Below are 24,534 nucleotides of genomic sequence, written 5' to 3' on the forward strand. Positions count from 1 at the left end.
CCACTCCATTGATGACTGGTTTTGGTATCATCCCAGAGGGCTTTGCGCTTTTTAGGAAATGTTATAAAGCCACATCAGAGGCTGTCTCCCCTCCCAGAATGGACCTGTGGGTTACAGCAGGCCTCCTTTCATTTCCCCATGTAATTCAACCAGAACTCTCCAACCACACACTCCCCACCAGGAGTATAGGCTCTTTCTATAACCCCGCTCTAAGAAAGAAATATTTGTTTTGCACTATTTAGGCGTGTAATGGAAATAGTAAAAAAAATACTGCTGGTGCAGTGACTTCCAATGACTGTTATGTAGTCTTATATGACAGGGAAACTCCGGTATTTGTTTCATTAGTCCATTCTTGACATAGTCCCAACATGTTTTGTTTGTCAGCGATCACATTTTCAAGATATGTAACTTTCAAAATACAGAAATCATCCGCGTATGATGCATTTTGCATCATATGATGCAAAACACAGCTTCATATGATGCAAAACACAGCTTCGTATGATGCAAAACACAGCTTCGTATGATGCAAAACACAGCTTCATATGATTCAAAATATATCCTACGCCGATGATTTCTGTATTTTGAAAGTTACATATCTTGAAAATGTGATTGCTGACAAACACAACATGTTGTGACTATGTCAAGAATGGACTAATGAAACTAATACCAAAATATAGTTTTTGGGTGGAGTGTTCATTTAAATATAGCAGTGGCCTGAAGGTCTCAGAAACTGCAAGACAAGAATGCACATCATGATATCTGTGTGTAAGAAGAACCAACCAAGACATACATAAAACAAGATGAACAGATGGCAGGTTAAGACAAGAGAAAGTTCTAAACAAGATTACATTTGAAAATGACTGGGGTGTTCATCAACAGATTACATTCAGGATGTTTATCAATCTTCCTGTGTGACATCAGGTTAAGCCCAATGTTGCTCATCCTCAGAAGTAGGAAGCTTCTCATGATTGACACAGAACTTTCACTGAGGGAATGTTTTTTTGGGGGCCGAAGCATTCAAAGGTACGTGACAGCGACCATTTGACAAAATTTGGCCACTGTCCAACTCATTTCACTTCCTCTTAAGTTGAAAATTATTTTTTCGAGAGCATCTGGGCTCCTCTTCTGCTGAGAGTAGAGTGGAGCACTTTGATGGAAATTCCTCTCTTAATCTTCACAGACCACTGCTCAGATACAGCTCAGAGGAGGGTCATAGTAGTTGGAGTAAGGTGAGGTCAGAACCTTAACAAACCTTACTCAACCTTGAACTCTCCTTGTCTCACTCCTCAAAAAGTGTGATCGTGTGTGGTAGAACTAGCCTGGCTACCATAGAACGATGTAAGGCTTCAGACAATGTAACTTAGCTCAACAGAAGACTGATCATTCGTATGCTATGCTATGTTCAAAATCCTCCTCATCTTAAGGAGGAGGACACCATTAAGAAGACCCATAGGACAGTCTGGTCTGGGGTTAAGAGGAAATTACCTCATAATCAGAAGTCCCCTCGGCCAATCTCTGTCAATCATGGCTCATGATAGATTGATGGTTTGTTGAATGTCTCCAAACATGACTACAAAGGAAGATCTAAAACGACAGTCTAGGCCTCAATGTTAAAAAAAGAACTCTGCTCTGTCCTCTTGACTAAGACCACATCCTATTATATAGCTGCCTTTCTCCCTCTATGGACCTCCACCCTATCAGTCTGCAAGACTGTGTGTGTCACTGTCATAGTAACTGGTGAGCTATGCCATGGTTCACATTCCACTGCCATCCACCTCCTGTCCTGCCCATATTTTCCCACAGAACTTTAAACCCTGTGAATGAGAGTCTGCCTTTGTTTTCATGCATTTTTCCTCCAGATCCCAGCAACTTCTCCAAGGTAGGAATGCAGCCGGAATGCCAACACCAGCTACCTGCATTAGAGGGCCTTTGTCCGGAAATAGGAGTGGCTGAAGAAGAGAACAGGTCAAAGAGGTTTGACAGTTGATACCTCGACTCGAAGGAGCCAAGCCCACAATCCTTAGCAAATGAACAGTACATACAGTCTGGATCAATGTTTAAACATGGTAAAGGGGCACAAGCAGAGAGGCAAAAAAGTATGTTTGCGCAGGCCAGTTTCAGTTTGTGTCACAAGAGCCTCTCCCCATATGCCCCCCTGCACAAATCATTAACTTTTCTGCTGATGAGAGAACTGATTGCACACATAGCACACTCAACACGATCACTATCTAAGGGTAGCATCCCAAATGGCACCCTATTCTCAATATAATGCACTTCTTTTGACCAGATCCCTTTGGGAATAGAGAACAGGGTGTTTTGGGACACACCCCAAATGTGTCAGGAGCAGATACAACACTGTGCTGTGGACTTATCACTTCAGCCCAGAGCTTGGAATGATGAGACAGCCGTTTAGCCTGAGGTTCTAATTCCATATGTTCCTGCATGCTTGGGTTACAATCGCTGCATAAATTAATTAAAAGTCGTTATATCATAGCCTGCAGAAAGTGGACTCTCCCTGTTCTCTGCATAACAGTAATTTGTGATGTAATTCCTAAACCGATGCACCTATTTCCTGACATGATATGGCAGCATACTGCTCTTCCGATATGAATGTTGTTAAATTAGATAGGCTACATGAGCCATGAGTAACTGCTTGGACAAGAAACCCACATTCTCAAAGTATACTTGAGAGGAATCTAAACATTTGCAATCATTTGCAATACCAGCCAAAATAAAAAGTCACTGTAAGCGTGGGAACCATTGAATGCCGCTGTACATGTTGGAGCAAGAGAAGACAGAGGCTTTGCGATGGCATGCACAGGCAGAGACAGCTATAAGGGCCCTGTGTGAAGACAACAGAGAGGACCGTTTCTCCCCTGTAACCTGAGAAGGCCTATCTCACGGAGTGAGACCGATTACTGATCTGGCCTGGAATCCCAGTTTGACAACTAACGAAGATAAGGTGCTAACAGAGGGGTAGTAATAGAGGTTGAATGAATAGAGATTGGGACATCATATCATGTTAGCTGTTAGCCAACGTTCTGAAGAAGATAAGATTGTCTGAGTTCATTTCCTGGGTGACAACAACACAAAGCGAACCAAATCCAAACCACACCTCCCTCAGTCTTTGAATCTTTAGTTATGGTGGTCAGACATATGATACAACATCCTCTTAGAAAACACAGCAGATGTACAGTTTTAGTTTTACGACCCTCACGCCAACTAGACTCATAGGGAGCAAAGCTGACCGAGGGGAGAGGTAAACTTCATGAGGTCCAGACTCCCTCTGGAGAGGATATATTTTATGAACTCAGAAGGGGAAAGCTGAAGCACGGCAGCCTATATATGACCAGAGAAAAGATTCCACTGTTTCCAGACAGTTTAATGTATGAGTGAATCTTAGACAAGGGTTACTGGTAGGAACCTAGGACTATTAGGAATACCATTTAGCCAGAGTATCGTAGGAACACATGCCTGCATTCACAGTCAGTCAGTGTTGACATCAATATGAGTCAAGGGTCATGACCCTAGAAGCAAAGGTGAAGTGTCACAGGCCACCAATCAAAGTACATCACAGGGATACCTCCACAATGAACTGACAGATGGATGTCTCACTGCTCAGCAGATGGAAGACCATCTAACAAGAATTAGGCGTTGGTCTACATTTACCACTAGACGGTACACAGCAAGAACTTTTGATAAACCTATCGTGGCAGGTCAGAATCATGCACCTTTACTTTTCAAGAGACAACAAGGGGATAGTGATTCAGTGCTACATTCCATTATATTATTCTACATTGATACGCATGGAAATATCAAAGTGATGCAAAAGACATTCACATTCAGTTCTTGTTTGTTATTATTTACATCCTCACTTCACCATGGACACCAGGGTCTGCACACTCAACACGGAGAGCGAAGCAGAATCATTTCCTCTTTGAAAACCTATTACATAACCACGACAGCCGGTAGATAAGCTAGAGATTTCAAGATGATAGGTTGACTGAGATTAAAATAGAAGAGTAGGCCTAGTCATGACAGGGTGGAAATCAGAGATTGAAGTAGTTGTCATTGGACATATGGAGGAACATAGGCTTTTCTTCATGGTGAAGTAGGTGAAAATTCAGCAGTAAATCAAACTATTCTAACTAACACCATTGGCAATGTCCTGATTTTAGATACGAGATGGTGACTGCAAAGGCAACACAAAGGGATGGTTTGTCTCTCGATCCTAAGACATTCATTGTCCTCTGAATAATTAGAAAATGTTGCAGGAGACTACTAAGCCCTCAAAATCAATTGCCATTTTTGTGAATGGAATCCTCTGCACAACAGCATATACTGTGCAGTAAACATTGCTCAAGAGGAAGGAAGATCGGACGGATGACACCAGTGATGTAACACCCCTCTTTCACAGCTACTAAGTGGATGAAAGCAGTGAGAAATGCCCAAAGGAAGCCATGTTGAATTCCGAAACTGCCATCTTTGGCAAGACAGACGGAATACTGGGTTGGGTAGGGATATGTCACAAAGATTCACTCACATTCTCAAGCAAACCACTGACCTGAGCTCCTGAAATCCACCATAAACCATCCACACTCTCCTAGTAACTGGTACACAGACATAAACAAAGAACCCAAAGCATTAGGAAACCTTGTCCAAAGACAACACTAGCACTTGAGTGCTGCCACACTGCAAAGCCTGTAGAATATCATCACCTAGATCAGTTTTGGGGGGGAACTCAGTCCGGCTCTCAACGTACTCTTGAAAGTTGTAATAGTAGAAAGAATGCACAAGGTACACTTTCAAAATTGGGTAGTACATCATCAGTTTTCCTCTTGTCATGCCAGTCATTTCATACCTTAGAGAGCTATTTATTACTTGTCAGAAATGTCCAGATCAACTAGCCCATGTCAGCTAAAGTTTTTTTAGCTAGGTTTTCTAGCCCATAGATTTTGTAGTAATGTTCGAGTCACTCAAATATCCCACCAATACATGGCAAAATATATAGAATTGCAACAAAATTTGCTCTGAAAACGGCTAAATGTTCTCTGAACCCTGTGACAAAATGTGTAGAATTGCAGGAAATAATCTTTAAACCTGCAAAATGTTCTCTCTGCCAACAAGAGGGCTGTGAACAGTTTGTGTCATGAACAGTGCTTGTGCCCATACAAAGGGGGATCTGAGTGAAAAGTTTGGGAACCTCTGACCTAGATGACACTGTGGTCAGGCAATGAGTTCAGCTGGCCCACATGCTAGTTTAGTCTCTTCCCTCGCTCTTGGCATGTCAAGAACTGTTATGGGCAGAGATAAGTCACCTTGCCAAGACCTAGAAGAGGAGATCCTGTAAACACAATACAGTAACCAATCCAGACCGACTGAAAACCTTCCAAATACAAGAACGGTTCATAAGGTGCCTCCCATAAGGTGTCCACTGTCCAGGTGGGTAATGACAGTACAAAGGACAGACGACAGACTGGGAGGCTCAACAATGGTGGTGCAGACATGTAGCGTGTGCCACACGTATGAATAGGAGCTAATGTGTCGCCTATGTTAAGGTAGGTTAAGCGTACACTGGAGCCACATGGTGGGGTATGGAGGGGTGCGTTACGGCAGGTGTTCTCCTTGAGTGAAAATTGTGGCACACGCCAGCCATCCTGTGACTATAAGGGGACATTCACGCAATAACAGCTGGTTAGTGTTGGCCTCATTGTAACTGGGCATCAATAATTAATTTACAACTATAATAGAAGAGAAAGAGGTCTATCAACTAACTCCAAGTTCAGAATTATTTTGGACGCATTGTTCTATGTCATTGTCTTACTGCTGTAAGTACTGAAATTCAAAACTGTTAATTCAACTATCAAAGTCAAATATCTATTATTTTTCAGTTTATTCCTCATGTTATTATTTTTCTATTGGCATTGTTGGAAAGTAAGTAAGAATTTCACCTGTTGTTTACGAAGCATGTGAAAAATGACTTTTAATTGGATTTGATTCAAAAACAGAGTAGCATTTATAGAGGGCAGCCCGAAAATATATATCTGCCAATCAAGAGTGAGGTTTAAGACTTAGTTACAAAACTGTTACATTTCTGTAGTGTCGAGAGTAGATTCGAGCGTCAACTCTAGAAATGCAACATCTAAAAGGAACAGTGACACGCCAGTAAAAAGCGCTGTACATCACCACTGTACATACTGAATGTATTACTCCGCTACTGTCCGCTGACTGTGGGTGGGAGATGCCCACGTAGGCTACTACCTGTGGCACCGTGCAGACGTCTTCCATTCTGTCAGCGCGAGGCAGGCTGCGAGCACACGGACACCATTTCAACTGGTCCTCAGTGTCTTGGCTAAGGTAGTGGGAACAGTTTTTATTAACTATGTGTGAGATTCCCCAGACAGACAGCCTATACCAGTTGTACATGTACTGTAAAGTATGTTGAGAAGGAATAGGTGGATTGGAGATATTCTATCTGTGCATCACTCTCCTTTTCTGAGAGAAAGATGACAGGCAAATGAGAATAGAAGAAAATAGAAGATAAGAAAATAACAGAACAGAGAAGATTATACAAGAACATAAAATTTCAATGCATGTCATTCCAAACCACATTTAAGTATGAGTATTGAGAGAGCCTGTGGCACATACGATGGGTGTTTTAGGTCTTGCAGGGCTCATATCAGTAACTGGAAAAAGACGCAATGCATTTTCAGGTGCTAGCTGGGAAAACGACCGTTTAATTCTCTGTTGACAGCCTTATATCTGTAGTGAAATCGAAACAGAACAGAGTACCGGTAACTACTGTATAAACCAATTGTTCTGAAACAAGGTGAGTCACATGTTTTCCATGTCAGGCAAATATTATCACTAATGAGTCAATGGCCTTTTTCAGGTTTTCCCCCAGAATACCTCAACTCAGCACTCTCTTCAAACCACCCGTCTTATAGTGGTTTCAGAACGGTTTCAGAACCTGTGGTCTCTGGGGCTTACAAGATGACTGTACTAATGACAGGGTGAAGGGTCTTTGCCTCCACCTATTGGCTAAGCTCAGTAACGCCCTATGAATGTCCAATGTATCCAGCATAAACAAAACCTCAAAACATATACACACCGCACCAAATATACTTAAACAAATCCATGTAATTGCACATAAACAATGACCCATTAACCATCATTTTAAAGTGAAAATCATCAAGATAAAGGACATCCCCAATGCTACATGAAGACAACACCCCTCCAATAGGTAGTTGTGCACTTTGTGTTTGGTCCTTGATTCCTACGGTCTCCAGTCTCCACCCTTCATTCCTTTAGCTCCGTCAGCCCGAGGACCCCTCCTGTTGCTTTCCCTCTGGGGTTCGTCGGTAGAGCAGCATATATGCTGTGTCTTCTCTGTTAACAAAGGATAAGACACCTGTCAACTGATGCCATTTCCCCCCCAGAATTGACCGAGGATAATACTGAGAGTTGTCGCCATTCTAAAGAGAAGTAATTTTGTGTTAAAACCTTACCCCAGACTTCCTCCATAGGTGTTCTGTACTTCCTTCCAGCTAACCTGTGTTTGTGCAAATGTTATGTTACTTTTAATGATACCAAAAAATCGTATAGGTATAATACAAACTTGCTGAGTGGTGTAAACATTCTTCCACTCATTTTCTCTTACCTGCCGTACATAACGATCATTAGCGTAGTACCAGCTCTGGTCCTTGTGACGAACGTATGCTGTGTAGTGTCCAAACATGGCATCGCCGGAGTGCACTATGACTGCACACAAACTGTACTGGCTGTCACTCTGAAAGAAAGAACAAATACAATTTGATGTCTGTCAGTACAGCTGTACTATTTCCCTCCAATGATGTGTGATAAAATGTAATTGTGTTTATATAGGCCCATGTGTAATTGTTTTATGTGCATAATGTTGTATATTAGCATACCTCAAACAAAAATTGTAAACATATGCCTATCTACCTGTACATAACTTTCTGACAGTGCCTCTGCTGTCAAGATCTCAGAAATGTTCAGGGTTTCTGGGAAGGTGACTTTGCAGTGTAGTTTCCTGGTGTAACCATGGGAATGACGGAATCTCTTCAGGTGAAGACACAAGACAGGGGGCAGGGAGATGAGCTTGAAGCCCTGCATAAGAAAGAACAAAATAGAGTAATTCAGTGAAGAGGCAAATCACAACAGTCTCTACAATGGAACATCCCTTCAGTTAGAAAGAACTGACCTGTTTGGATGGCGTCTTCTCTCCACACCTTTCACAGTAGCACTTATCTCCATCCCGTAGCTCCTGAAGCTTGAAGAAAAACCGCATACAGTCCTCCTGGAAGACCGCAGAATAGGAAAGACAGACTAAATGTTCAATTTTAACAAACCACATCCTCCCTTTGACAGCTATCAAATAGAGCAATGTAACATTCAGTGCTAAGTACTTTGAATAGAATCCCAATATTAGAGGAAACTTTTGCCAAGTTTGAGGGAACCCTCACCAGGGAGTTGTGGCTCTCCCTTATGTGCATGGGGAGGCTGAGCAGAAAGCTGTTCCCAGTTTCGACGTATGTACATTCTAGACACTGAAGGTATGTCTCCATGGTAACCTTGTACAGAGACTGAATCTCCTGAGCCTGGGGATGGAGAACACAGACAGAGAAGCTTCCTATCGTATCATCTCCAACATGCTTTTTGTTGGGTGTCCTTGTTCTTTTTTAGTTGAGCTAATATTATGTCAATTTAAGTAGTACATACCAAGGCCTTGTCACTCATCTGTTGTTGGATGAGGTTTAAAATGGAGAGGAATACCTCATCTGCATCCTGCTGAACATGGTCTGAGAAACACATTCTTGTCAGTGTTAAAGTTGCAGACAGAAAAATGATATTCTTTGTAATTCATAATTGTCGTTGCTTTTTTTCCATGTAATGACACGTAGACTACTCATACTGCGGATGTAATTTCTGTCCAGGCAGTGCAGGAAGTCTTTATGAGGAGCCGGCTGGGATTGGTCACTCTGCATGGCTATTAGCACCTTCCTCAGATACAGAGGGACACTCTCCTTGTCAACTGGGTTCCACCTAAGGACACAACATTCCCAGCACTCAATGCTTTCCCACAAGCAGCCTGATAACTACCAGTAAGCTAACTAATGTCTTTGTTACATGTTGATTCTTAATAGCGAAGTATTGTAACCTGCCACCTGGCTTACCCTTCTAGAAGATCTACCAGTTCCCAGGTGGCAGAGAAGGACTGCAGCAGAGCATTCACACAGCATGACAGGCCATAGTTCAGTAGACCCCTTAGGCCTATGGGCATCAATATGATCAGAACATAGCTGCATGCCTCAATTCTATCCAGACAGTTAAGTAATAATAATGTATTATGTCTCACAGGAGGCTGTTGGCACCTTAATTTGGGATGGACCGGCTCATGGTAATTGCTGCAGCAGAGTTAGTGGAATGGTATCAAATACATCAAATATATGGTAAATATATGGTTTCCGTGTGTTTGATGCCATTTAATTCACTCAGCAGCCTCCTGTGCTTGTGTCCATATTGATCAATGCAAAGTGTGTGGTGTAAATTGCAGTGATGCTACTGCTGATTATGGTCAGAATTTCTTCCTGGCCATGTGATCAGGAAGAGGGAAAAGTCAAAGCCCTATAGCGGCTCAGTAGGGTTCAGTAATAGGGAAAGTGTAAAACAGGTCCCGTGATCAGGGAAAAATAACCAGCCCATTGGCTCGTTTCAGTATCTACTTTCCACCATATGCATTCAGTCCAAGCCCGTACCTTGTGACCTACTCCCGATAGGTAGACTCCAACTTCGGTAGAACATTGAGACACTTCGTGACATCAGGGCTATCGTTTTAGCTTATCTATTGTTGGACTACTGTTGTTGAGTTAAGAAGTACAAGGGGTCCACCTCCCTGTGAGTGAAATATAAAATTAATAACTGGATCGTCATCATACATTTGTACATAGCTGAGTTTACTCAACTTTGATAAACACGGCTAACATTAGGGGTGCAATTTATGTGAATCCAAAACACTGCATGTAGCTTGATATATATTTGTTTTAAGCAAAGATTTCACTTACTTTATCGATCTCATTGACTATCCACAGCCTTGGGAAAATATAATATGGAAAAGACGCGACTTGACACGACTACCGCAGCATCACTTTCAATTTCTATTTCTGGTAAACTTTAGGTAAAAACGAAACTAACGAAACTGAGTCCATTATATCGCCATCTGTCGGCCTTTGGGCTAAGTGCCATTCATTTCTACCGATTTCTATCTTATCTTATTGTTGGGCTTTGTTGAAGTCGCCACATACAGTATTTTAAAACAGCATTGACTGTCATTTGCCTGTAAAAATCCATGTCAGGACTATAAAGTATTTGACAGCGACAGTTAACAAAAATTGGACTTATGTTATGTAAAATGTTGTCCACATTGTTCTAGACAGCTGTGTAGGCAACTATTTTAAATCAGCATGGAGGCAACCTTTCGCAGCAAGAGAAGATATGATACTTATTATGGGACAAGATATATAACTATTGATGGGGCCCTCCTTCAGAGCAGTACAGTATGAAACCCACATAGTTGGTTGGATGGCACCCCCTAGTGACAAACCTGATCAAGCTGTAATTTCTTCAATGGAGAATGAGGATGAAGCTCACAGGGGTTGAGGTCTTCATTTCATCTAAACCTAGGGTATGGCAGCTCATTTACTGCATTTCTACACAATTCAAAAACTCTCAAATGCATTTAGGAGAACAGCAAAAACAACCCGAATGCACTCCAGCCATTATCACCTTGGCTGCAGTAGCTTCATCCACCTCAGTCGATAGGGGACTTAACATTCTACAAACATGTCATACGGCAATTAGCTACTACGCACTATAGCTAAGCACAGGGGTCAAACGCTCTAGTTTAGTTACACGTCAAGTCAAACAGTTAACGTTGCCTAGCCGTCTTCCAGATCTGCATTGTTCTCTGGAGAACTGCGTCGATGTTCTCTCTGTCCATAGTCCTAAAGCCAGTTAGCCGGGCAAACAGCCTTCTCGCCCTGCTCTGAGCCTTTCGCATGTTCTTAAAGCCAGACCTCTAATACTGCTAAACTGCATTTTCCTTTTAATTGGGATTGGAATGACTTTAGTTTACAATTTTAAATTTTTGGTGTTGAGCTAGGTAGGGTATGGTGACCAGCCATACCCTGCCATGCCCAATTGACGCCCTACTTCACAGGTCCAAAACGTTGGTCCCAGACCCGAACGAGGACAAATAGACCCGGATTCGAACGGACCCGGTCAGATCTTTGGACCCGGTCACTTGTTTAATTATTATTTTTTTAACCAATGATGTATATAAACCCTAGATTGCTGATTATTCGTATTGCCCAATGAGAGGTTTTGAAGCCACCGTACGCCATATTGGTACTCCTCAGATGGAGCAGTCCTCATAGATGGGTTGGTTGTTTAGCAACAAAACTGACAACTATGGGGCAAAACAGAGGGGGTTATCTTAGATTGTTGTCAACATGTTAACTCTATTATGTCTCCAAATGTTTATTGAAAACTTAAATACATTTTCACAATGAGCACTTGTTGTCTCTCAAATACATCATGACAGTTGTTGATAAGCTAGCTAGTGATTTTTTTTGCCATATTAGCATTGACATGAAATCAGTCAAAACACCTCAAAACAAGACATAGTATCAAGCACAAGATAAAACTAGCTGAAACAAACCACCTACAAATCCCCATACGGCAGCTTCCTGTCATTGTTACCAGCTATCTGACCGCTCAGAATCATAACAAAGTACGGCTTCCGGCCACATCAATGTGCCCGCATTATTTATGTGACGTCAGCCGACCCATCATTACAATTACAATCACTTGGTTTAATTTCATTCTTGGTGCATAACTTTACACTTACATTCTGGTGTGTTCATAAGAATGAATAAAGTGCTACTTCAATCAGCAAAATTATACTTATCAAAATATTTACAAAATTGTGATTAATGCAAAGAAAACAGATGGATTATATTCATAAAATGAAGGAAACCCCTAATCGTACAAACATTGAACTAATGCGCATCAGCAGATACTGTAAAAATACTGTACTGTACTAGAAATGTGTACATTATAAGCTTTATACAACTACTTCATGTTGTGAGGTTCACAATATGCCATTATATAAAGTGTGCAAAGCTATCAAGGAAAATGGTGGCTACTTTGAAGAATCTCAAATATAAAATATATTTTGATTTGTTTAACACTTTTTGGGTTACTACATGATTCCATATGTGTTATTTCATAGTTTTGATGTCTTCACTATTATTCTACAATGTAGAAAATAGTAAAAATAAAGAAAATCCCGACTTGCCAAAACTATAGTTTGTTTTAACAAGAAATTTGTGGAGTGGTTGAAAAACGAGTTTTAATGACTCCAACCTAAGTGTATGTAAACTTCCGACTTCAACTGTACATACACTCTAATGCCTCACTGCCACTGCGGCTGGGACTTTCGTCCCTCTTACAGATCTCACAGGGGAATACCCCACTAGGGACCTATCCTACACGTCACGCATGGATCTCGCAGAGAACTAGCTCCTCGGGACCTATCCTTATGGAACCTACCCTACACCATATATTTACGACCGGTTGTTACACAATGGGCCTACTGAATAAACTCAGGTTTTCTGGGTCCGTATCCTATAATTGTTCAGCCTACGATTCTCATCTCCCCAAGATGTCAGTATTGGTGGTAACAGGTGTAGGAATTGTGCCTACTTTGTTTCTTGTGCCAGCTCGTTTCACTGATTCGGACTCTCTAGTTCGACTGTAAATCGTGGTGAACCCTGCTCGCAGCTCCAACTGTTGGATTCTAAATAAACGGAGTAAAAACTCATAGACGACTAGTAAAGCTCAAATCAAGTTTATTCACCCAATGGGTCAAACAACTGAAAGACAAAGACATATTTACACAAGCACTGGTATTTAAATCTTCCTCCTATGCGGAGTCTCGTCCTTACACATCTGGACAGCCAATAGATCTGTTGCTAGACAGGACATTACTGTTCTTTCTCACTTCATCTGACCTCAGCCCAAATTCCTCACTCCTCCCCAACTCACGGCTGTCTTGTTGACTTGTACCAGACTGTGGCCCTTCTCCTTTCCATAGGATACCTGATGTCTAACCATAACATGTTCTGACTGAATGTAAATGTTCTGCATTTCCCTCTCTCCCTCAGTGACATGAATAAGGATATTTCATATTTTGAAGTTTAGAAGTCAGAACCCATCAATGCAACGAAAACAGATGGATTATATTAATAAAATGAATGAAACCCATAATTGCACAACCATTGAACTGATGCACATCAGCAGATACTGTAAAACCACTGTACTGTGAAGGTATAAAGCTTATAATGTACACAACTATTTTGTGAGGTTTGCAATTTGCCATTATATAAAGTCAGTAGCACTACAAAAAATGCTTGCATTACAGAAAACAGCACATCTAGTAATCATAGTAAGGTGCATCCCAAGATTATCTGTAATTTGTCAAACACATTTAACAGAGTGCTAAATCCATTTCTCTAATTCACAAAAGCATATGTTTTTGCCTCAGTTTAATATCAAAAGGTTCACAATTCCCCCCTCGCAGTCAGCCTCAACTAATGACACAGGAGTTGTCAGGTTTAGGTGCAGGGGTTGGTGCAGGGGTTAGGTTTGGTGTGTATGCTGGTGCTGGTCTAGGCGCTGGTCTGTATGCTGGTGCTGGTCTAGGCACTGGGGCAGCCGCTGGTCTGTATGCTGGTGCTGGTCTAGGCACTGTGGCAGCCGCTGGTCTGTATGCTGGTGCTGGAGCAGGAGCAGGTACAGGAGCTGGACTGTATTGCTGGTAGACTTGTGGCCATGCCTCGTCCTCACCATAATGGATGAGGTACTCTGGGTACACCTGGTGCTTCTCAAACACCACAAAGATGGAGGGGTTGCTGACGTCATCCACACAGCTGTCGTAGAAGATGGTGTCCCCTCCGTCCTTCGAGGGGGGCCGGAGGTAGCTCGAGTGCCCTTTGATGTAATCTCCCACCAACACACGACAGACAAACATGGACCTCGTATTTAATTGGCCAGTGTAGCTGTTGGAGTATTTGGCATCCCTGGCAAAGTAACTCCCTGAAATTGGATGTTAGGGGGATGAAGGGGTAAGCAGTAATCATTCATCACAGGAAAATATATTATATCAACGATATATCATCTTAATTTATGTCAATAATTAGAATGACATGTAATAGCACAAGCACATGAGATGGCTCACCTTTCCCATAGGCTGTTCCGTTTAGTCCACAGATCCGCCAGTCAAAGTTGTTAAGGCAGATAGCATCGAGGTATTTGGAGTCTGTGCCATGGAAAAGCTGTTTCTCTGTCACATTCCTCCCTCTGTTGTTCTTCTTCATGAGATCCCTTTGCCTTGCAATCAGAATTACACAAATAAATCCCTTTGCCTTGCAATCAGAATTACACAAATAAATCCCTTTGCCTTGCAATCAGAATTACACAAATAAATCCCTTTGTCTTGCAATCAGAATTACACAAATAAATCCCTTTGCCTTGCAATCAGTATGTGTGCAGAATGTATTGAAAATAAATTATTTGTATTTCCTTTTGAGATTATATTTGTGACAGAAAGTTAGTCGAGAGAGAGAAATATTGTATAATGTGCAATTATTGTGGGTGCAGTCAGGAAGTGAGCATCAGGCTGTATCACATCCGGCTGTGATTGGGAGTCCCATAGGGCGGCGCACAATTGGCCCAGCGTCATCCGGGTTTGGCTAGGCTAGGCCGTCATTGTAAATAAGAATTTGTTCTTAACTGGCTTACCTAGTTAAATAAAGGTAAAAAAATCAAAAATAAAACATCTATTCTAGACCAATCAATAGGTGATTGTCAATTGAAAGTGTATGTAGTCTTAGGGAACGTACCACTGAAAGACTTCCCAAAGGGCTTTGTTCTGAATCCTCTCGATTTGGTGGATGCTGAAGCCTCTCATGGTGTTCTGAAAAAGCCCTTGAATCTCCTTAAACTCCACTGACGAGCTCGGAAGATCAATTCTCTGATAGGGACATGATGGGAGACAGAGAAACAGTCATTATACACCATTAGCCTACCATGTAGGGACAGATTGGAGCAGTTATTTGCCCAGGAACAAAACAAACAGTCATCTCCATTGGTCTAAAACAGCAGGTTCCTTGCATCCTTGCATGTACTGTTTATAATATAATACCTTGTATCCTGTTTCAGGAGTTTGTGCCTTGTCCCAGTGTCCTGGTAAAGCTCTGAAATTTGAGTGATTGCTCGGAGCCCTTTTTCTGAAATGTAGAAGAACAATAAATATTCCTAAATGTCACGCCCTGACTTTAGTTATATTTGCTTTCTTTATTATTTGGTTAGGTCAGGGTGTGACAAGGGGTGGTTTGTTTAGTTTTTGGCTTTTTGTCTTGCCTAGGGTTTTTTGTTATCTATGGGGATTTTGTATTGGCTAGGGGTTGTAGGTTTATGGTGGCCTGAGTGGGTTCCCAATCAGAGACAGCTGTTTATCGTTGTCTCTGATTGGGGAGCCTGTTTAGGTTGCCATTTTCCATGTTTGTTTTGTGGGTAGTTGTCCATGTTTAGTTGCCTGTGAGCACTACGTTGGCTTCACGTTTCGTTCGTTAAGTGTTCTTCGTGGAATAAAAATATGTATTCCAATCGCGCTGCACCTTGGTCCACTCCTTTAAATGGCCGTGACACTAAAGATAAATGCAAAGAGACATTTGGTTGTCTAGCACAGAGGCCTAGTTCAACCACAAAATGTAAAACAAAACAAAAAGACAAATTAAAAAAGGCAAATGGTTGCAGATAAATAGTAACCTGAATAATAAAAGACTGCTCTTAGAATTTTTAAACTGCCATTGTTTTGGGGAAATCTGTCTATTTCACCAAATATCAATATATTTATGTCTTCTGATGTTTTGAAGTTCTACAGCATTTTAATTAAGATAATCTATTCTTTCTAATGATGTACATACGTTTGGGTAGAGTATTATGCTGTGCTCAATTGCTGCAAGTTAAAACTTCAGAGCTCGTCCCATTGTTTCCTATAGGGGAAATAGGGGTGTCTATTTCGCCAGATATCTACAAAATGTATATATTGATTATTTTCAAGTCTGACACCATAATAAATCACTATAATCTCCTCTAATGATGTAAGGCTGGGTAGCGAGCTCTGCTGTCATCAAACGCTAGTCTTTAAAATGTCAGAAATTACACATTACTGTTGAGGCTGCTGCTCCATTGTTTCGCTATGGGGAAATTCTACAAGGACATGTCTGTCTATTTGTCCAAATATCTCACAATGTGCATGTTTAGATTTTTTTCACGTTGGACACAATTTTTAATCAGGAGAATCTCTTTTTAATGATGCAAGTCTGGTCAGCGAGCTCTGCTGTCATCGATAGCTAGACCAGAAAAAGTCAGAAGTTGCAATTTTTCTATACTTGCTCATTGCGCAGATGTAAGCACACTTGACACCACTGAGTTATTTATAAAATAATATTTATACAATAAAAAGGGATACTTCTTTTGGTGCCATTTAGGGGAAATGGAATTCTAAGTATCTCTTCTATCAAGGATCATGGTAAGACCCAGATGCAGACCGTGTCAAAGTAACAATGTTTATTACAGCAGCAGGGGCAAAGGTACAGAATGGTAGGCAGGCTCAGGGTCAGGTCAGGCAGAGGTTGGTAATCCAGAGGTGGGGCAAAGGTATGGGACAGCAGGCAGGCTCAGGGTCAGGCAGAGTGGTCTTACGGGGTCAGGACATCAATGATCAAAAACCAGGAGGATGAGAAAAGCAGGAGCTGACACAAAAATGCTGGTTGGCTTGACAAACTGGCAATGGACACAGACAAACACAGAACACAAGTATAAATACACAGGGGATGATGGGGAAGATGGGCGACACCTGGAGAGGCGTGGAGACAATCACAAGGACAAGTGAAACAAATCAGGGCGTGACAACTTCAGTCAGAAGAGGCTCAGCGAAGGTTTGTTTCAATTCATTTGCTATGGCATCGCGCTGGTGTTCCAGCTCAGCCAATGTTCCTTTGGCCGTTTTTCAGCCTTGGGTGAATATTTACTTATTCTATTGTCCAGCCTACCAGCGGAGCTAGCTGGTAAATCAAGCTCTTGCCGAATCCAGTCGGGAGAAGAGCGATAAAACATCTTCTCCCCCAAGAAAAGCCTTCAATGCAGTTTTTTGCTGTTCTTTCAAATAAGCTATTCCCTCCAGTTCTTATATAACTGCTGATATAGCAGCATCAACACCAACCTCCAGGCACTTCTCGTTGTCATCATTAACTAAACCACCCCCACAGATTATCAGAGGACGCTGATTGGTCAGGCTGTACGGTGGAGGGAGAGGGATGTGCTCAAATGGTTTGAATCTGGTTGTTGCCAGACTGTATCCGTGTTGCGAAACAGAATGTAAGCTTGCGTCATCAGGATGGTTCGTACGAGGCTATAGTGCTACGGCAAAAATCAAAACGTGCACCTGGTCAGCTACTCCTCTTCTATAGACTACTTTCAAGGCAAGAGAACACACGAGGAGCCTAGTGGTGAAGTGAGTGAACAATCCCCAGGAGAGTCATTTCAAGAGCAAATTGATCCATACAAAAAACATTCACAGCTTCATCTTACCTGGTTTTGATAGTTTGTGCATCAGCTGAAGAGACAAACACAGGCCGTCTTCTCACAACCTTCTTGGTGCTGTACTGCTTGTTATTTTGAATCATGTCTGAAAAGGAGCAGAGCTGTTGTAACAACAGACAGTTCACTTCACATGCAGATGTCACTGTTTTACCATAGTGACTCCATCGAGAATTATCAAAATTTGTCACATACAATAGTAGCTGTAAGAATCACTGCATATCTGTTCGTAATATACTATTTTTGGTGTATATGGTTTTAAGGTTGCAGTTGGTTTATCTTGGATATCACGTCATCTGTGCTCACCAGGGAAACTGAGTTCATAGGTCTGTGACCCCGCGGTGAACTCTATCACAGCCTTGTTGTCTTCCTGGAACCTCTTCTCCAGGTCTTCACTGGTGATGGTAGCTGCCCTGTGTCCACTGATCTGTAGGGCAAGACAGAAAACATGGAGGTTATGCATTATTTGCATAATTTTCTATTTAAAGAGGTACTGAACTCTGTCCTATTCAACCATCACTATTCAACAGTGCTCGTCGTCACTCACTGCTGATGCGTACTGGATCCAGTTTCCAAACTCGTCCTCCCAGAACCAGGCCCACTCAGTGGTGAGGATGAAGGTAGGCTGTAGCACAGAGGAGACGGTGGAGAGACGCCGGGCTTTGTTCAGACCGCAGGTCATCGTATCGAAACACACAGGCTGGACTCCCCGACTAGACAAGAAAGAATAAAAGACAGCGAACAATCAGCAATCACAATAGGGGAAGCTGTATATCACACTAACTAGAAGTGTATATGGCATTAATAACTCATTATATTAGCAACTAGCAAAACTTGCCCACCATGGACCAAGAGCCCTACGTGTTACTGTCCATTCAAGTTCATTCTTCTTAAACGTAGAGCCCACCTGTATGTCTTTGCTGGGTCGCAATAGTCCTTCTCAATCACCTCGTTGTCTTGTAGAGCTGTCCAGTTTAGTCCCTCCCTCACCTCCCATTGGTAGGGCATGGTAGAGTGGGCTTTAAAGCACTTATCTGAAATATGAGTAAAGTTAGGTGTTGAAGTCTTATGTTTATTAAGCTCTAAGCATTGATTATTCATAAAATGATGCTTTGCAAAATGCTGTCTTACCACTGTGTATGCAACTGCCCTTGATGAAGTACATACATATTTCAGTTTTATCTGAAAAAGATATCTGGACATTTAATTTACCATGCCAATAGAATCAACATCTATACATTTTGATAGCTTGTGACTGGGAACTTGTTCTTAATGTTCATCACTCATCGGATCTTAATACCAGTTAATAACCATACAAATACACTGTAACTGAGCACATAAAATAGTTTCTGCTAAATGTTATTTTAAACAAGATATCCACAATTAACCTACAACACGATTCTTGACATCAATGATGGGCTATCCTATGACTGCATGACCACCATGCTACGTGCAGTATTGCCATTACCTTGACTAGGTCTGTTGGACCTCTGGCTTGTGTTAAGGGCAGCGGTGGCAGCAGCAGCAGGAGTAGCAGTATCATGCTCAACCTCTTGGAGGTGGAGCGCCCTGAGTCTGGCGAGCATAGGAGCGGGAAATAGGGGTGCTGGAGTTTCTGCAGCACCCTCTGATAAATGTAAATATATTTCCCAAAATTATATAATTAGCCTACTCCTGTCTGTACAGATTTATAAAAGCATTCAAAATAATAATACAACAGAGAGCCGCAATTTGGGCAGCAAGCGCGCCAAATATCAAACTGCTTGTTGCATTGTGGCCATAGAAATATAATCCATGGAAGGGTCTTGGAACCTCTAACCCTGGCAATTTGACTGGTAAACTCATGAGTACACTCAAGACGCCTGCCAGTCCTGACTTCAATGGACACAACTGTTCTATGTATTCTAATTATATTGTTGCGGTTGTCAGTGAAAAGCAAGCTATAGGCCTTTCGTTAATGTCGAAACACAATCGCGGGAAAAACTTATTTTGAAAAGCAAATGCCTCTTGCTGAACAGAGAAGACTAATCTGTCTGCAGAAGCTACCAAATGGTTTCTCAACACCTGCCAATATTAAGCAAAGAGCTGTTATTTTGATTGGCTCATGCGAATTGGCCATCACCGGTGAGTAGCCTATGTATATTCATGCATTATCATGAATGCATCTTTATCATTGGGTAAGCCAGTGTCACTGGACATTTTATTTAGTAGCCTATACTGTAGCCCAGGGTTTCTTAAATCATGAGTCGGGACGGGTCATGTGAGAGGTGGGTTGCAGTTATGAGAATGCATCTATAATCACACACTATTTCTTCTAACGCCTACAAGATATTAGGAAGTAGCATTAGGTTCCACTAAATGCTATGTTCTCATAAATTAAACAGTCTCACTTTACCATCTTCACACTTTAGTAAAACTATATTAAGGTATAACACAATATTATTTAATAACTTATGAGTTAACATGCTAATAACTGTCGGCCTTACCGTGAGTAAGTGGGCCTCTGTTAGACTTGTTACTTCTGTTAGCGGTTGCATTAGCTTTAGCTCTTTGATGTTGCCCCTTGCCTTGCATGGCACGGTCTTGCTTTTGCAACCACTCGATGTTCATGTACACAGACTTCAGGGAGGCAATGAGCTCGTTGGGCACCCCTCTGTCCTGCAGGATTTGTAATGGGTGGGGTTCGTAGAAATCATGACACCTGGGACAGTTGCAGCTACCCCTGAGATACATCTCACAGATGTGGAGCCTCTTGCATGTCTCGCCATCCTGGCATTTGCCATACTCTCCAACGCCGTTGTTGTAGTTGTGGCACACCTAGCAGAAGGAAAACGTTTGTACGAGAAAACAATACACACAAACACACATGCATGCACACACACCCATACATGTATGAGTACACACACACACAATATTCTGGGATATTCCATGTATATTTCTGCACACCACAGCACAAGATTGGAGGAACATGATCTTAATTTAGATCATACTAAAGGCCTTAACCAGACAGAACATACTTTAGCAAAGGGGCCTACTGCAGTGTTACATACTGGTGGTAAGAGGAAGCCATCATTCTGAAGCAGCAGGGTGCACAGCTCAGATCTGTTCAGTTCTTCCAGTCCGTGTTCTTTCAGGATTCTGCTGTTCTCCCCCGAGGTCATGTCATGGTTGAAGCGACATCCTCCTCTGTAGTCAAAAGTAAACATTTTCTTGATACAACCTTCCATCACACTAGGCACAAACTGTTATCAACGTTATTTGTCAATGTATTGTAACGTGAAATCTATGTGGAAAATACTCAGTGTACAAAATATTAGGAACACCTTCCAAATATTGAGTTGCACCCCCTTTTGCTCTCAGTACAGCCTCAATTCGTCAGGGCATGGACTCTACAAGGTGTCGAAAGCGTTCCACAGGGATGCTGGCCCATGTTGACCCCCATGCTTCCCACAGTTGTGTCAAGTTGGCTGGATGTCCTTTGGGTGGTGGACCATTCTTTTTTTGCAGACACCCGACCCGCCACAAAGAGTCGCTAGAGCGCCCGGCCAAACCCTCCCCTAACCCGGACAACGCTGGGCCAATTGTGCGCCGCCCTATGGGACTCTCGGTCACAGCCGGTTGTGACAGAGCCTAGGATCGAACCCGGGTCTGTAGTGACACCTCAAGCATTGAGATGCAGTGCCTTAGACCGCTGCGCCACTCGGGAGGCAGTGGACCATTCTTGATAAACACGGGAAAGGGTTGAGTGGGAAAAACACAGCAGCATTGCAGTTCTTGAGACATTCAAACCGGTGCACCTGGCACCTACTACCTTTCTCCGTTCGAAGCCACTCAAATATTTTGTCTTGCCCATTCACCCTCTGAATGTCACACATACACAATCCATGTCTCAATTGTCTCGAGGCTTAAAAATGATTCTTTAACCTGTCTCCTCCCCTTCATCTACACAAATTGAAGTGGATTTAACAAGTGACATAAATAAGGGATCATAGCTTTCACCTGGATTCACCTTGTCAGTCTATGTCATGGAAATATGTTTTGTACACTGAGTGTACATTTGATTTGAAAAAAGTTTTGAAGGTGACATTTCAACATAGATAAAGCTCATCTAAAATATGTTGAATTTGTATCTTTGAAACAACGTCAGATCTTCAACGTTATATCCAATATCAGAAAAAAACAATAGACTTGGCAGCATCTCCTACCTCTACTGATCTACAGCTACCCTTTGCTCTCCCATACAGGATTTTAACCAAGCCCTGCACAGCTTTGATATTTGTCACTGACTACAACCAATGTGCTATTGTGAGAATTATTATTAAGAGATCTCTTAATAACCAAATAGATTTACTGTTGCTATCGAAGTCATTCCAAAGGGTAGTTTTAACAGAGCAAATCAAATGTTACCATTCTTTAAAAGTCATATATTATCTAATAGGCCTATGTAGCATTTGCAAAATCAACAGCTATTGTTTCTATTCAACCCAGGGTTCAACTAAAAATAGACAACACATATAGGCCTAGGGTTTCAAGCTTTGGTTGATTTCAAATATACTCAAGTTAATAATTAATATGTTGGATTCATGTCTCCATCTCAACGAAAAATCCAAGTGAAAGATTAGGACTAAATCAAATCAAACCACATTTAAAGTTTGATTTTGTCCTATTCTTTAACTTAGATTTTGGGTTGAGATGGAGACGTGATTCCAACATATTCATTATTCCTTTGTAGACAAACTGCTTATTGAATTGTGTTTGGTTGTCAGTGCAACCAAATATCAACATTTGAAACAGATGTATATTTTGTGCCACTGATTTAGTCTGGATTACATTCCAGTTGGTCTACAAATTCATAATGGATATGTTGGATTCCTGTCTCCTTCTCCATATAAATCGAATAAAACTGTATTTAAAGTACATTTAAAGTTTGATTTGATTGAATCATTTAACTTATTTGTAGACCAACTGAAATTTAAGACAGACTAAGTCAGCACCAAAAAATATACATCTCCTTCAAATGTTGATATTTGGTTACATTGACATTGGTTACAATTCAATATCACTTTTGCCATACAGTAAATCGCCTTAAATTAAGGCTATCTTACAAACTAATGCAACAGTATTTATTTAAGTGATAATGCCCGCAACGCCGGTGTTTGGAGGATATATTGGCACGGGATATGTTGGCAAACCGTGCCAACATATCCTCCAAACACTGGCTTCAATGGCATTATCACTTTTATACAACGGGTTACCAACATATTCAAATAATGATTGACATTTTCATTAACGTTATTTAGATACATTTATTCATACAATTTCATCCATACTGGCTGGCAACGTTATTATCCCTTGCTTGCTAGCTAGCCAACTACGGCTAACTTAGTCACGTCAAACAGTGCAGCCAGAATAACAACAAAGTAGCTGCATTTGCTTTAGCTTTTTTCTAAATGACATTTATTTGGATACATCCATAACAATGAGCGATTTCCCTTGGTATAGAAAAGGTGCTCACTCGTCAGGACACTATTGTTCAGAGGAGCTAGCCAACAACACAGCTAACACAATCACTTAAAACTGAAGCTGAAAAGTCTGCAAACTAGCTGCACTCCGTTTCGTTTGACGTTTTTTCAATTTACATTTATTTGTATATATCCATAAAAATGATGCCAGCTGATTCATGATTTCGACTGGCTGAGAAACGCTGCCTGCCTGTCTGTATCGTCCCGACATATTAATTACTATTGGACAGTTGGAGATTAAAAAAAAATATTGAAACAATGTTGCAAATGACGGGGAGACAGACAGCAAGGTTTATACAAATCTCTGCTGTTGAAAACTAAATGTCAGTCTAAAAGAAATGTGAGTTAATGTCTAGATGCTTTTTAGAGTGGAGATCAAGTTTATAAATTACCTGGCTGGGCTGACGAGACAGCAGATTGCGCAGTCAAATGGAACACAGTAAATAGCAGGTGTTAACTTGTGTAATAGACACCGGCTGGAATGCGGTTTTAACCAAATCAGCAATCAGGATTAGACCCACCCATTGTATAATCAACTATAAATGTCTTCTTATGTAATCACTGAAAGTGTGCGTGCTCAAAATAGCATGCAAAGGTTGCAGGTCTGTGAAGGTGATAACACATAAAATAGATGCATAAATACAACATATCTGATATTGTATTCCCAATTGAAATTTGTTGTGGTTTTAAATGGTTGAAAGCGCAGTAATAACACATTTAGATGATGTCCGGCTGGTATGAAGAGATTCGGGAGACAGGCGCAGGAATGCGTCATAGGGTTTTTTATTACACCCAAAATTACGGCCCATCTAGGACAGTAAAGATCGTGTTCTGAAATTGTGCAGTGGGAGTTTCTTGTAAAAGGTGTTGTCAAGCAGTTGTCTATGACACTGTTGATGGAATTTATATGTTTAAATGAATGATTAGAATATTCCACCCTGAAACCATAATTGTATGAAATTGATTAGAATCATAAAATTATTATTAATGATGTGTGTAGTTTTAGTCAGAATTAGGGTAAAACAGTATATCTGTACAATATGTCTCTAAAGTATCTTAAACACAGACTGTCTGAGCAAAATTCGGTGCCGACCTTGGCCAGGGGCCACTGAGAGATTTGGGAGAGGGCAGGGAGTACTTCTCACGGCCTCCCTAGTCTTGGGGGAGGACAGGGAGAGCTTCTCACGGTCTCCATAATCTTTGTCGGCTGGGTAGTGATACAGTATGTGTGTAGGATACCTACTGTCCGTGTGTATGTATGTGC

The 24,534-nt window shown here is 41.4% G+C and overlaps 2 protein-coding genes across 4 annotated transcripts in view; both read right to left on the reverse strand.

The window, feature by feature from the left end:
• Window positions 1-5,968: 5,968 nt before the first annotated feature.
• LOC129838943 (ubl carboxyl-terminal hydrolase 18-like) lies at window positions 5,969-10,199 on the reverse strand. 2 transcript variants are annotated; one of them, XM_055906221.1, is made up of 11 exons: window positions 10,086-10,199; window positions 9,792-9,916; window positions 9,198-9,294; window positions 8,936-9,066; window positions 8,743-8,822; window positions 8,487-8,621; window positions 8,225-8,320; window positions 7,966-8,130; window positions 7,661-7,789; window positions 7,509-7,552; window positions 5,969-7,389 (listed from the first exon to the last, which is right to left on the reverse strand). In XM_055906221.1, the coding sequence occupies exons 2-11, from the start codon at window positions 9,841-9,843 to the stop codon at window positions 7,317-7,319; spliced, it is 1,002 nt and encodes a 333-aa protein (XP_055762196.1). In that variant the 5' UTR covers window positions 9,844-9,916; window positions 10,086-10,199; the 3' UTR covers window positions 5,969-7,316. The 2 variants fall into 2 exon arrangements, with proteins under 2 accessions (XP_055762196.1, XP_055762195.1); XM_055906220.1 differs by having other exon boundaries at window positions 9,780-9,916; window positions 10,086-10,197.
• Window positions 10,200-12,915: 2,716 nt separating this feature from the next.
• LOC129838942 (protein mono-ADP-ribosyltransferase PARP12-like) overlaps window positions 12,916-24,534 on the reverse strand; it is a 28,665-nt gene continuing 17,046 nt past the window's right edge. Inside the window, exons 2-13 of one of the 2 annotated variants that reach the window (XM_055906219.1) lie at window positions 20,799-20,934; window positions 20,235-20,565; window positions 19,217-19,363; window positions 18,880-18,930; window positions 18,656-18,782; window positions 18,296-18,461; window positions 18,055-18,175; window positions 17,740-17,836; window positions 15,287-15,371; window positions 14,985-15,115; window positions 14,321-14,472; window positions 12,916-14,178 (exon numbers count right to left, since the gene is read on the reverse strand). In XM_055906219.1, the coding sequence (XP_055762194.1) occupies window positions 13,670-14,178; window positions 14,321-14,472; window positions 14,985-15,115; window positions 15,287-15,371; window positions 17,740-17,836; window positions 18,055-18,175; window positions 18,296-18,461; window positions 18,656-18,782; window positions 18,880-18,930; window positions 19,217-19,363; window positions 20,235-20,565; window positions 20,799-20,934 (2,053 nt within the window). In that variant the 3' untranslated portion in view covers window positions 12,916-13,669. Of the gene's footprint in view, window positions 14,179-14,320; window positions 14,473-14,984; window positions 15,116-15,286; window positions 15,372-17,739; window positions 17,837-18,054; window positions 18,176-18,295; window positions 18,462-18,655; window positions 18,783-18,879; window positions 18,931-19,216; window positions 19,376-20,234; window positions 20,566-20,798; window positions 20,935-24,534 lie in introns of both variants that reach the window. The other variant, XM_055906217.1, reaches the window with a different exon arrangement.

Source organism: Salvelinus fontinalis, chromosome 39, assembly GCF_029448725.1.
Source record: "Salvelinus fontinalis isolate EN_2023a chromosome 39, ASM2944872v1, whole genome shotgun sequence".
Taxonomy (NCBI): domain Eukaryota; kingdom Metazoa; phylum Chordata; class Actinopteri; order Salmoniformes; family Salmonidae; genus Salvelinus; species Salvelinus fontinalis.

Excerpts from the sequence above, each read along its gene's own strand:
- LOC129838943 (XM_055906220.1), bottom strand. The coding sequence starts at position 9,843 with ATGTCACGAAGTGTCTCAATGTTCTACCGAAGTTGGAGTCTACCTATC. Across the intron at positions 9,067-9,197 it reads CTGGTAGATCTTCTAGAAGG|GTGGAACCCAGTTGACAAGG; the intron begins GTAAGCCAGGTG and ends TTGTGTCCTTAG. Across the intron at positions 8,131-8,224 it reads AGAAGACGCCATCCAAACAG|GGCTTCAAGCTCATCTCCCT; the intron begins GTCAGTTCTTTC and ends TTTCTTATGCAG.